The sequence below is a fragment of the Podarcis tiliguerta genome, assembly GCF_965153285.1.
Source record: "Podarcis tiliguerta genome assembly, chromosome: 3".
In the NCBI taxonomy this organism is placed as follows: Eukaryota; Metazoa; Chordata; class Lepidosauria; order Squamata; family Lacertidae; genus Podarcis; species Podarcis tiliguerta.
The window spans coordinates 63,045,491-63,058,152 of record NC_139536.1 but is presented as its reverse complement, the minus strand read 5'-3'; the positions used below and the strand labels follow the sequence as shown (position 1 = coordinate 63,058,152).

Below are 12,662 nucleotides of genomic sequence, written 5' to 3'. Positions count from 1 at the left end.
AGTGTGATAGGTGACACACCAGATGAATTGCTTTCCTTGGAGTGCATTCCAGAAATGCAAACCACAGTAGCTCTGTTTTTGGACCTTTTATATCACTGTGATTTCTTGCCCTCCCCATTTTTCTTCTATTCCATATCTTCTTTCTTTCAGTCTTGAAACTCAGCATGCTCCTCGGCCATCTCAATTCCATTGTCAAGCTCTTTCTCTGGCTGTCCTTCTTCTCCAATATTTCAACCCAAGGAAGAAGAACGGCATGACAATTGAATCATAGGTATTGATTTTAGTTTCTAATGAAATATCTTTGGCCTTCCAAATCTTTACTAAGTTTTCTGTCCTTGGCAGCATGTAATCCAATCCTTTTTAGATCATCCTCATAGTCCTTTTATGTCACCTTCACAACTCCAACTTTGTTACCAACCCTCCCAAGAATATAGATTATTCCACTAGTTATATTTCTTGATCTCTAAGTTCAACACACTCAAGACCAAACCCTTGTTCTCAGTGTCAATAGAGTACAAGTAACACTTTTATGTCCACAATTACCAATGCATTAGGCATCCACACTTCAGCAGTAAGTATAGATGGGTAGGGAAGCACACCCTTTTATCTCTCTGATTATGTGCAGGAAGAGTTGTTAAAGATGATTATGGGTAGGCTCAGCTTTTTAAGTGATCTTGAGCAGGTACACCAGCTCCTGTCCTCAAATGATTAGTTTCTCCCTTTGTATCTAAGGTTTGTATCCCTTGCCCTACTTTTTCTATGTACCATATTAGCTGTTATCAGTTCTCTTGATCCAGTAGATAGTACAAATAGGACCTGCAGCAACACATGCAGTGGATCTGTAGGTTAAAGGCTAACTCAGATTTTTATTACATTTCTTTAATTGGCAAAGATGTGAATATGGCCAAAATAAACATTTAAACAGAAAACTTCTCAACATTTATGAGCATATTTCAGCTCTCTGAGTCAAAAGTGGTCCAGCTCCTACCTACAGCTTTGGGAGACAATTAACTCAGGCCTCTGGCAGTTACGCCATGGGGTGACATTTTCTCCTGAATGTTGTTTTATGCAAAGCCATTGAGAGTGGTCATTAGGAGATTTGGAGTGAGGTGTCTCCAATATGCCATTAAAACTCAACTTTCCCTATAACTTAGGAGTCGGGTGTGGCTGTGCTGGTCCTGGAGCTGTGTTTGGATCCTGTGGTGGGTTAGATGAGGGCTACTAAGCTGGAATTGAATCCTGACAAGATGGAGGCATTGTGGGTGGGCAGTTCACAGGTCTGGGAAATAAGCAAGGAGTCTGCCCTGAATAAGATCACACTCCCTCTGAAAAAGGAGTTGTGAAGTCTGGGGGTGCTGCAGTCATGGCTGACATGCTAGCTATGTCTGTTCCTGGCCAAGAAAAGTCTGGCCACAGTGATCTGTGCACTGGTAACCTCATGACTGGATTAATATAATGCACTCTATGTAGGCCAGTCAGCAAAGCTGAAGCTAATGAAGAACAGGATGACTAGATTGCCATGATGAGGCAGCTGGGTAACACATACAAAGGAATTGGGAACAGAGAAGATTTGAAACATATGCTGGTAGGATACCCTGTCACACATCTGCAAACAAAAAGTTGAGCATAATATATGTGTAACTACACGGCAGAAAACTGGCTGGGAAGGCAGGGAGATGGTAAAATTATCACCCACTTTACAGGATGTTGCTGCGTACAACTGATGCACTGAGAATCAGTCTGAGAAAAAATGCCACCAGATAAATGGGCATATGCTTTTTTAGTCCACAAGTGTGCCTGAAAGGAATTGAGGGCTAGTGTAGTAAAGAGGGAATGGAGGGAAGTAATATTGAGAGCAATGAAGAAGGAACCCATCACTTCAGCTTCACTATTTGACCCACGTATCTTTTCAATGTGTTGGTTTCCTCATCAGTTCATGGTCAGTGACTTCTCTCAAGGGGAAGAGGAGAGCTACCGTTCTGTACATATTATTATCTATTCTCAGGGAACCTCTGCAGGCTCCTTCATTCCCTGTTCAAGAGTCTGTAATATATACCCCGCGGGCTAAACCTCACCAAACTGATTTGAACCCAGAATCTTCCATTGTTCCATCCCCGTCCCTTTCACTATCACCACAATTCTCCCAGTATTTTAGTTCGGGAAAACCTCCAAGACACATGTGCACACACGTTAAAAATGCCAGGCCTGCTACATGGAGACGATGTACAGTGGTACCTCGGGTTACAGACACTTCAAGTTACATATGCTTCAGGTTACAGACTCTGCTAACCCAGAAATAGTACCTCAGGTTAATAACTTTGCTTCAGGATGAGAACAGAAATCGTGCTCCGGCAGTGCGGCAGCAGCGGGAGGCCCCATTAGCTAAAGTGGTGCTTCAGGTTAAGAACAGTTTCAGGTTAAGAACGGACCTCCGGAACGAATTAAGTACTTAACCCGAGGTACCACTGTATACCTCTTCAAATCCGCATCTCATTCATTGGTCCAGTTCAGTGCCTGGAGTTGCTGACGGCGAAGCAAGTTCTAGGTCGTCCTGTGAAACTTCTTCCACTGAGGTGAGGTCCTGTTTATTATTATTATTATTATTATTATTATTATTATTATTATCAGTGTTTTTTTCTGGAGGGGTACGCAGGGATACGCATGCCCTAAACATTTTGTGAATATAAGTTTGGCCTCATTGAGGGGCAGTATTTCAATATGAGTAGGAAAATGAGAGTACCCCATAACAGTATTATTAATTATTATATTCAATTAATTAATTTCTACTGTTAAAAGTTCCCATTCCTGTTGTTTTCCAGTCCGTTGTTGTTGTTCCTCCTCACGCTTTCTGGCCAAGACCTTGTCGCTGTTCCGCAACCTCCACCCCGGGCGCGCGCGTCGCTCGCTGCCCTCTTCATTCCCTCAAAGCCTCCTCCGTCCTTGGAAGGCTTCCCCGATTGTTCATTGTCCCGTGATCTCCTCAGGCCCTTGGCCGGTGCCTGATTGAGGAGAACGGGCCAGGCTGAGGGAGCGCGCAGAGCGGGACAGGGGCGTATCCTTCCGTGGCGCCCTCCCTTGTGGCAGCGGCTTCGACGCCTCTCTCCCTCTCAGGCAGCGTCTCTTCTCTTGAAACTCATTTCGCTAGCCGGGAGAGAGCGAGAGCGCGCGGCGTCTGCCGCTGAGGAGGAGCAATGACGCGACCCGCTCTGCCTCCTCTCTTGGTCCTGGCCGCCTTACTGAGCCGGTGCGGCGCTCAAGTTCTTCAGCCGCCGCAGCACCACCAGCAGCAGCAGCAGCAGCAACAGGCAGCGCCTCAGCAACGAGGTACAGTAAAGTTTGCCGGCATGGAGCTAGTTCCCTAGAGCTGTGAGGGGCTTCTGGTAAACACACACAGACACACTTCGGTTGCTCTCCCTCCCCAGCCCGCTTCTTCTTTCTCCTCATCTCTCGCCTGCTTCTTCTGAGTCTTCCCTCCACGTCAGTAAATGAAGAGAAGCAGCAAATGGTTGGTGTTTCACTGTAGCATCTCCCACAGATGGGCTGAAGAGGCACTTGGGAGAGCTGTGAAAGGCAGCCCGGCTCCAAGTTTCCCCTCTTCTGGTCACGCTGTTATGCAGGCAGCTGCTGGGCTTCCACGCTGCAGAAGGGCAAAGTGGAGTCAGGCTCCCTTTACGCTCCTTCGCCCCCCCCCCCACCGCCCTGCTTTTTCGGTCCCTTGGAGAGCGTTTGATTTCTTCAAAACGCGCCTGTTGCAAATCTGATTTTTCAGACCGAGGGGCTTCTTGGCACCACGTGTGGACGACTTGACGGGACACACATTCAAGGCCACGTCCCTCCAAGAGTCACAACTGACACCAGTTTTTTCAGGCGGCTTTGAGGTTCTGAATATAAGCCTTCCAACTGAGAGTCCCCAGTGCTGGCATTTTATTATTATTATTATAAATATTATTAGAAAGTGATGCTTATGAAGTGGAGAACTGAACCTGTGTCTCTAGGGAACAGTCTCTTTTCTGCTTATTGCTAGACCATTGTCAGGTTTTACTTGCAAACTGCATCTTCCCAAATACTTCAGGCTATTGTATGCGATGGGTAGTTCCATGAAATAGTGAGGTTGTTATGACTTACTATTGTGGTGATGGGGAATAACTCCTCAAATATGGTGTAAGCACCTAGGGTTTGGGCTAGGTGAATGTTGCATTGTATACTTCTTTTTTCTTACTCTGCAATATGATCAATTGGAAAAAGAGAAAAATCACTTAAGAGGATAACATGAGAGTCATATTAATTAGCATAAGAAATGGCTCCAAAAGACATACAGCATGAATAAAGTCTTACAATATTGAAGTAATTGTATATAGGCTTTAGCTTTAGCTAAAGAGAAAGAGTGCTTTTCAAAGAGTACTCTTCTCTTTGAAGAGAAAAGTTTGTGGTAAGGTTAGAAAATGGCTGTGTTGGGGGTGGAGGGATCTGACTAAAAATAACAAGGCCTGTTCATGACTTTAATGTAGAAATCTGAAAGTAATTAAAACATTCAGACTCATCTGAGGATTTTCTGCCCATCCCACATTTTGCATTAGAGGACCAGATGCTATGGTCAATAGCCAACTAAGCCAACTAAGTGAGGGGGGGGGGAATGGACTTAAGTAACTTTCCACTTAGTTGGATATCATCCTTAAACTTATAGGTTGTATGTGCCCTTTAGGAAACCTCAAATATCTGGCTCCTTAATGCTAATTTTAACACTCTGGAAGATTAATGAGGCCTGTCAAATGATTAGGAATAAGCACCATTGAAATCAGTGGAACTTGCCTTTCATTATTATTGTTTAGTAATTTATCAATTGCATTTTACATGCATCTCAAGGTAATTTATAAACATACCATAATGTTTTAACAATGTTTTAAAAACATTACAAAACAACAAGAACGATAGGTTTTAAACAATATAGAATGAGCACCTAAAGTGGAAACTTTTTTGATCTGTGCAAAGGATAGGGCTGCTTGTGTCTTCTCAGATTCTAAATAGAGTTATAATAAACTATGGGGAGAACTCAGACAGGTTGACTACATTTGGAAATAGACTCACTGGAAAACAGAGAGCAGTCAGTCACATTTTAAAATAGCACATTTAAAATACATTGGTGCACATATCCATTGCTGTTGCCATTTAGTGTTCAGACGAGGAGGTAATTTGCAGCTATAGAAATACATATTTTACCATTTTTCTCACCTTATTATTTATAGGGGACCACTATCATCATACACAATACTTCAAAGAGCAAACCCAAGCCTGAGATAATACAGGTCCTTGTGTTGAGGACCTTTGAGTGTAAATGTAAGCATTGAGGGATAACCAGTGCTAGAGAAGAGAAGGGAAGAAGGGGAAATTCTGCAGTTCAATATGAACAGGTGTAATTGTATGTGCATCAACTTTATTTCCATTGGGGTTGAGAACTATGTAGAGTAATGGTTTTCATAAAAAAAGGTGAACAAGAAAAGGGGAGGGGGAGATGGCGCTACAGAAGTAACTCTGGAGCATTGAGGTCTCTGGGTAACCTTGACCTTAGTAAGAACAGCCAGACTTTTAAGTAGAACCTGGACATTGCTGATGCATTTGAGAGTTGGAATATTGCCACGATCCCATGGAAGCAAGCAGATGAGGATGTTAATGTTGCTATGATTTGTCCAAGAAGAGCATTAGAGAAACCCGATGTCATTCACATCCCACTGAAACAAACAGCCAGACTGTATAGCTCAGTCTGTATAGTCTGCCACTATCTTCTGCAGTCTTAAATCTAGAATGCTGGGTAGGGATTAGAACTATAGCAATCCTGTTATGTATGCCATGTTTTTATTGAGAAAAAAAATCACAATTTTTGCTTCTGGTGGCAATTGGTTATTCTAGTAGTGACTCCTCACCACTATGCCATATGTTTTTAATGCCTGTACTGTAATAGATAAGTCTACTTTGCATGTAATTTATCTGGGTGGTTATGAAAAGAGAGGTAGTCAAGAGCAAGGAAAGAAATTCACTTACTGGCATAGAGAAATTATGCATTTATTATTTTTATTTTTTAATAATAATAATAAATTTTTATTTATATCCCACCTTCCCCAGCTGAAGCTGGGCTCAGGGCGGCTAACAACAATAAAATAACACAACATTTTAAAATCATTTCATTAAAAAAAATTACTTCAAATCAAATTTTGCATTTATAGTCCATCTTCAAAGGCTTCAGGGTGGAGTAAATGGTTCCCCTTATTTTTGTTCTAATTATTTGCCACTGCAAGATTGTTATATGGGGCAGCAATAAGGGATATTATGCCCCTTCTTAGAACTGTTCTTCTTAGAACTAACTGCGTGATTCATGGTGTTGATATTTGTGCACATGGCTCTATACAACCTGAAGGAGTGCCTCTTCCAATACCATCTGATCTGGTGCTTTAAGATCTGCTTGTGGTCCCACAGGTGAGGGAAACCTGTCTGTTAATGGCACAAGGCAGGACTTTGTCAGTGACAGCCCTCTGGCTATGAGCTCCTTCCCACCTGATATCCAGTTGTCCCACACATCATCAGCAATTGGTAGTTAGTGATTCACTTTAACAGAGGTCAAATGTTGTTTGCTGAATTGTGATTTAAAGGTTGATATTGTTCTGTTGGTAATTTTAATCATGTTTTATATTCATACTGTGTTTTAAGATTGTGGTTGCCTCTCTGCGTTCTTTTAGGAGGAGCAGTAAGGTAAAAGAACAATAAATACATGAATAATTGACTGATTAACTCTGAGAGGTAGGTTAACACTGAGAGGTTTGGCTCAAGATCCCTTGCTGAGATTTGTGGAGACTTTATCTTGGATCTCCCCAGTCCTAGGTCAACACTCTAGTCATCACACCAGCTATAGATGATGGTGATACAGAAACAAGGATGTGATAAGGCACCATAACATTTCCACCAATATTACCAGCCTTCCTTGTTACTCACAATTACATCTCTGTCATCCTTGAAGCATTGTATATTTTGAGTGATCCAGATAAACTTTAATCAAAGGAGAGGATTGCAAGGTCAGCCCTTCCTGAGGGATATATCTGAACACCTTATAGAATAGAAGGCATTGTATGAAATACACTCTAGGGAACCTTTTTTTTATCTGAGTAACAGTTTGCTGCTGTTCCCTGTCTGTCCTTATATCCTGTCGCTCTTTGAGTGACCCCACAATTACCTCCTGCCTACTTGGTAGGATGAAGTTGTGGGAGGATTATGAAAAGGATTGTATTTAACAGGCTTGGTATTGAGCAATATACAAGTTCCACACCCCTACGATGTATCTGCGACTATTTCATTTGTTCAAAGCTGCCATTTTGTTCCAAGCCAATCTAAGCACACATTCAGAATTTGGCACAATATGGGGAACAGTTATTCTGTCCTTTCTTCAGTGGGGAGGCATTACATTTAATAAACAATACTGTGTAATAAAAACTGTGATAGTACCAAATGGCACTTTTGGATATTTTGATATATATGCCTGTCAACCATGTTCAGGGCATTTGGGGTCATGAGATAGTTAAGACGTATACAGGATTTCCAGATGGCAGTTAAAATGTAGAATTCCAGCACATCTTGCACCTCAGACAATATGCTACTCTGTAATTTGACTTTTTAAAGTTGTTTGGAGACTTTGTGGTCAGAAACCTGGAGTTAATTTGATATTTAGCTTGTTGCATCATATGTTACTTATTTTTCTGTTAGCTGAACTATGCTTTTTTTTCCTCCTAGAGGTCTTTTCAAAAGTATTAGGTCTGTATGAAGAAAACAGTATTTTAGAGCACTGGATCTTACAAGTTTGAATGGTTTTAGTTCAGGAAAACATACCCAAAAGATATATAGTAGCCCTTAAAAAACCAGACTACACACTGCCTCCTCTGGAGTATTAGAATGAAATTTGTGGGAGTGGAGAAAATACTTGATGCAATTCCAGGAATTGATTAAAAAACACCCACAAAGCTTAAACAAGCTTTAAATTTCACACTATGTTAAATACATCCTTCCCAGACTTTAGATGAATTTTAGTTTCATATACTGTTTGTTGAAGATTTGGAAATTGAATTTTTAAATTCATATATTCAGTTGGGTTAGACAATGATTTAGGGGTCAGTACCTGAGCCACAAACTTGATATGTGACATCTAAATCTATAGAAGTAGTTTACTGGCAGAACTGTTAGTCATTTACATTTATATTTTTTCAACAACTTGGTATCCAAATCTGGGCCATCTGCAAAAAGACTATGGAATCAACATAGTCTATGCAAATAGCCTGAATATTAAATCCCATCAAATTCAGTTATTTTATTTATTTTTGGAATATTTGGCCTTAATGCTTATTATTATTACTATTACTATTATTAATTATCTGCTCTTTACCCTATGGTCCCAGGGTGCATTACAGATGTGATCCTCGGATGAAGCGTGGTATATAAATTCAATAAATAAATAATGTAGGAAATTGGAGTTTTAGGGTGGTATTCATAGAATCATAGAATTGTAGAGCTGGAAGGGTCATCTAGTCCAACCCCCTGCCATGCAGGAATCTCAGCAAAAGCATCCATGACAGATAGCCATCCAGCCTCTGCTTAAAAACATCCAATGAAGGAGTGTCCATGACCTCCCGAGTCCTGAAGGAAACTGTTCCATTGTTGAACAGCTCTTACTGTCAGAAAGTTCTTCCTGATGTTTAGTCGGAATCTCCTTTCTTGTAACGAAGCCATTGGTTTAAGCCCAGCCTCCAGAGCAGGAGAAAACAAGCATGTTCCCTCTTTCATGTGACAGCCCTTGAGATATTTGAAGATAGCTATCAGATCTCCTCAGTCCAAGTTTTTATTAGGTTCTTTTGCAATTAATGGACCTAACTTAGTCACATCCATTCATTTCACTCTGTATAAAAGCTTAGCTGAATTCCACTCATAAGGTTGTGTGCAATGGTGTTGCTCAGCTGACAGTAAGTCTTCCATCAATGGAATGAGAAGAGAAGCAATTTTTGGTGATTCCCCCTCTTCCTTGTACTCCCTCACAGACCCTAAATCTGACCCAGGGGGTTGGGGCATGCTGCAGAACTGATTTAGTGAAGCTTCAGAGGGTAACAGAGGAAGATGGAATCAGTGAAAACTGTTTACCTCCCCAATCAGCTGAGAGAAGCCTTACCAACACTGCTGAATTATATAACCCTTACTCTTGTACTATGATTTTTGTTTCTGGATACAGTGATCTATGATTTATACTTGAGCAAACAGTTCAATAACTTTTTCATTCCTGAGTCTCCCTATTGCCTGAAATATCAGGATGTTGATTATATGATTATGAGCCACCAAAGTAATGTGGTTGTAAAGGACGCTGTTTTTATTCTTTAAGGAGGTGGATGGCACATGTTTAATAGGGATAAGAAATACTTGCAAGATACACAATATACTATTGGAAGATTTTAACTACTGAAGAAGAATAGAACATTTTTCAGAAGGGGCACTTCAAGTTCCCTTACGACTGCTATATGCATACTACCTCTTGCATTATTATTATTATTATTATTATTATTATTATTATTATTATTATTTACATTTAGTAGTTGCTTTTTAAGAAAAGTAAATGCAAAGTGACTTACAATACATACACTTATTTGGGCTCACTTATTTGGCAAAAAGAATCTCAGTGACTAATTGATGTTGCAGAATTTGGCAGGTAGAAACACAGCTATTGAAGTTGCATGGCCGTCAATGACATTTTGGTTGAAAAAATAACATTGAATACAGTTTCTGAAACATCATTTACTGATTATGAGCTGATTATAATTTGATTGTACATGGGTTCCTGTATTGTTTTGCTGTTTAAAGATACACACATAGGAATCTTGGTGAGAAATTCTATTTTTATTTTGTATGCTTCATGGTATTTAGCCAGTTGCCCCTGCTTCTTATTTTAGGTTTCATTACATAGAAGCATTGTATATCAAAGTGACAATTTGTGTTTGGGGCAACATGATGTTTTAGTTGCAATGTCACATCAAAATTTGTTCACACCAGCATATTGAAATTTAAGATAATAAACATTTCTTTGTAGCATGGATCAAAGCAGAATGCTTAAATTCATGGAAAAAATACATTTCAAAAACAATTACTTCTACAAATGGTAGAATGCATACAGATGTCTACATGATGTGCTTCTGTACAGCACAACATAAATTTAATGGTGATTGTATTTCATAACATTGCAATCAGCAACAGTACATGCCAGTGTCACTTACTGTCCACTGTAATATAGCTGTCATATTTTTTTTAGACAAAATATCACCAAGAAAGAATGTACTAGTTTAAAGCAAGTGATCTTTAAAGCAGGTGATCTTCTTTCATGCTTTGAACTGCATCATCAACCTAAAAAAAGGATCTGATTCCATCTGACATAACGTGTGGCACCTTAAATAACTGCAAATAGAATTGGAAAGAAATATATGTAGCAGTCTTGACAAATCATGATTCAAATGGGAAGTTAACAAAGACACGGGAGAGATATAAAAAACTTGGATTTATTTTAATTCTGATCCTTTTAGTGCATATTTCAGATGCAAACTCATCTGACTGTATGAGAAAAACACTTTTAACCCTTCCCTGCTTTGTTTCTATCCTGCAAATCCTTCCCCAGGTTATTTAAAAATATTTGTTTCCCAACTGGAAATGACCACATTAGGGAGGCCTCAGGAAGAATTGTTTGGGCCCAGAAAATTCTTGGGAATGGAATCTGGCCAGCAAGTCAGTTCCTGGGTTCCTCCACTCTCAGTGGAATATTTTGAGAGATAGATGGGGCCCACTTCATAATCACCTGACTCCGCTATAATGTTAGATGATTTCCACTTTGCCAGCTAAGGTATGGTTGACATTGTTACTGACTGGGAACTTCCAAGCTTCCATGACTTCCATAGAAAACTCAGTAGTGCAGTCCTGAAATACATGGATATTGTTTTTTGTAATTAACAACAGGGTTGGACTACCTGTTATATTTTTAAAAAAACCTCTTGCTTGGTGGATGCTTCATCAACATCACACATACAAATTTCACAAGGGCTTGCCAGAGTCTTGCAACAGCTTATCCCTTTGAGTCAGAACCTAATGTCATTACAGCAGCTGCAGCAAGGATATACTAGTGGACTATTGTGAAATCTTACCATGAATAATAAACTTACTTTCTCATTCCAGCCTAAGTACTATTCCAGCATCCAATTCTGTTGGAAGTTGATAGTCAAATGTTTATGCATTGTTTTCAAACTTTTAAATCATAGCCAGTTCTTTCAAACAGCCATAAATGCTTGCATGTCACTGGGTTTTGCTATTCAAGCAGCAAGGAAATGCTCTTGGATAGCAGCTGCAAAGAGCTATTTATTTTATTTAATTAGATATTTATAAACCACACTTTCATTTAAAACATCACATGGTGATATACACACTAAAGGCACATTATTACAACAAAAACATCAAACACATCAGTAAGAGGCGATTGGCAAGGAATAACAGATTTGAAAGACCTACCTGAATAAATATTTTTAGAAAACATCTAGAAATGAGTAGGGATGGCTAACACTACACATACGTCATGTGATAGGACAACTCCCATGCCTTCAGGATATGTGCCAGATGTGATAGAATTGGATGTTCATGCAACTCATGTGTGATATCATGTATCCCTTTCAGAGTTTTGAAGACAATTCCTTTAATAGACAATAAAACACTCAAGGCAGGTTCATAAGGATGTAGGTGACCCTACAGTAGTTTAGGACTTTAAAGGTTAGTGCTAGTACTTTCAATTGAGCTCAGCAACAAATGTGTACATTTGTTGCACAAACTGGTGCAAAGAAAGCATTACAGTAGTCTAGTCTGGATATAAGCAGCCAGGTGTACTTTCTCCAGAAAGGGTTGCAACTGGCAAACCACCTTATATGGATAAAAGGCATTCCAAGAACTACCTGTGCCTCCATATACAACACTGGGTACAGGAGAATCCTCAAGCATTGTAATTGCTTCTTTAGGGAATGTATAGAACTTGTCTACCTAGACCAGTGGTCTTTTTAACCACCTGAAATTCCACGTTCTGCTTTGGCAGAAATGTAGCCAGGAACTGATTGCATAGAACTGATCCATTGCTCTTGCTGACTGTGACCTGCGTATTAACATCACCTATGGAAGAAAAATGAGTCATTGGAATTGAATATATAGTTGGTATGCACATGTAATAGAATGTGGTTCTTTTATAATACTGTCAGAAACAAAAGAATCAGGCTTTCCAAAATAGTGCCAATGTTCTGTTGGTTAGACGTGTTACCAAAAGATGTGCTTCCCTCTCCTAATCACTTCTGCACTGGCCATACAGTAAGTGGGTAAAATATTTGCTGGAGTGGGTGGGTGACTTTGCCATGCACACTCTATGCATTGATTATGCGTACAGCTGCTGTGTTTCTTCTTCCCAGTTGTAATACAGACAAGTGAACAGTGTGTCAGTTAAACATGTGGATATTTTCTACCACCTACATATCTTGGTAGCTAGAGAGAGCCTCCAATGTGTATTTGTTCTACTGAAGGCTAACAAAATCATTTTGTACATGAGTTACATACTATGGTCTAGCTGGCCA

General features: G+C 39.9%; 1 protein-coding gene across 19 annotated transcripts in view; it reads left to right on the top strand.

Annotated features, from left to right (window-relative positions):
• Positions 1 to 2,909: 2,909 nt before the first annotated feature.
• Positions 2,910 to 12,662, top strand: part of LAMA2 (laminin subunit alpha 2) — a 352,990-nt gene continuing 343,237 nt past the window's right edge. For 14 of the 19 annotated variants that reach the window (XM_083434703.1, XM_083434700.1, XM_083434697.1 and 11 more), the window contains exon 1: positions 3,001 to 3,324. In XM_083434703.1, the coding sequence (XP_083290829.1) occupies positions 3,192 to 3,324 (133 nt within the window). In that variant the 5' untranslated portion in view covers positions 3,001 to 3,191. Of the gene's footprint in view, positions 3,325 to 12,662 lie in introns of all 19 variants that reach the window. The other 5 variants (XM_083434696.1, XM_083434695.1, XM_083434693.1 and 2 more) reach the window with 1 other exon arrangement.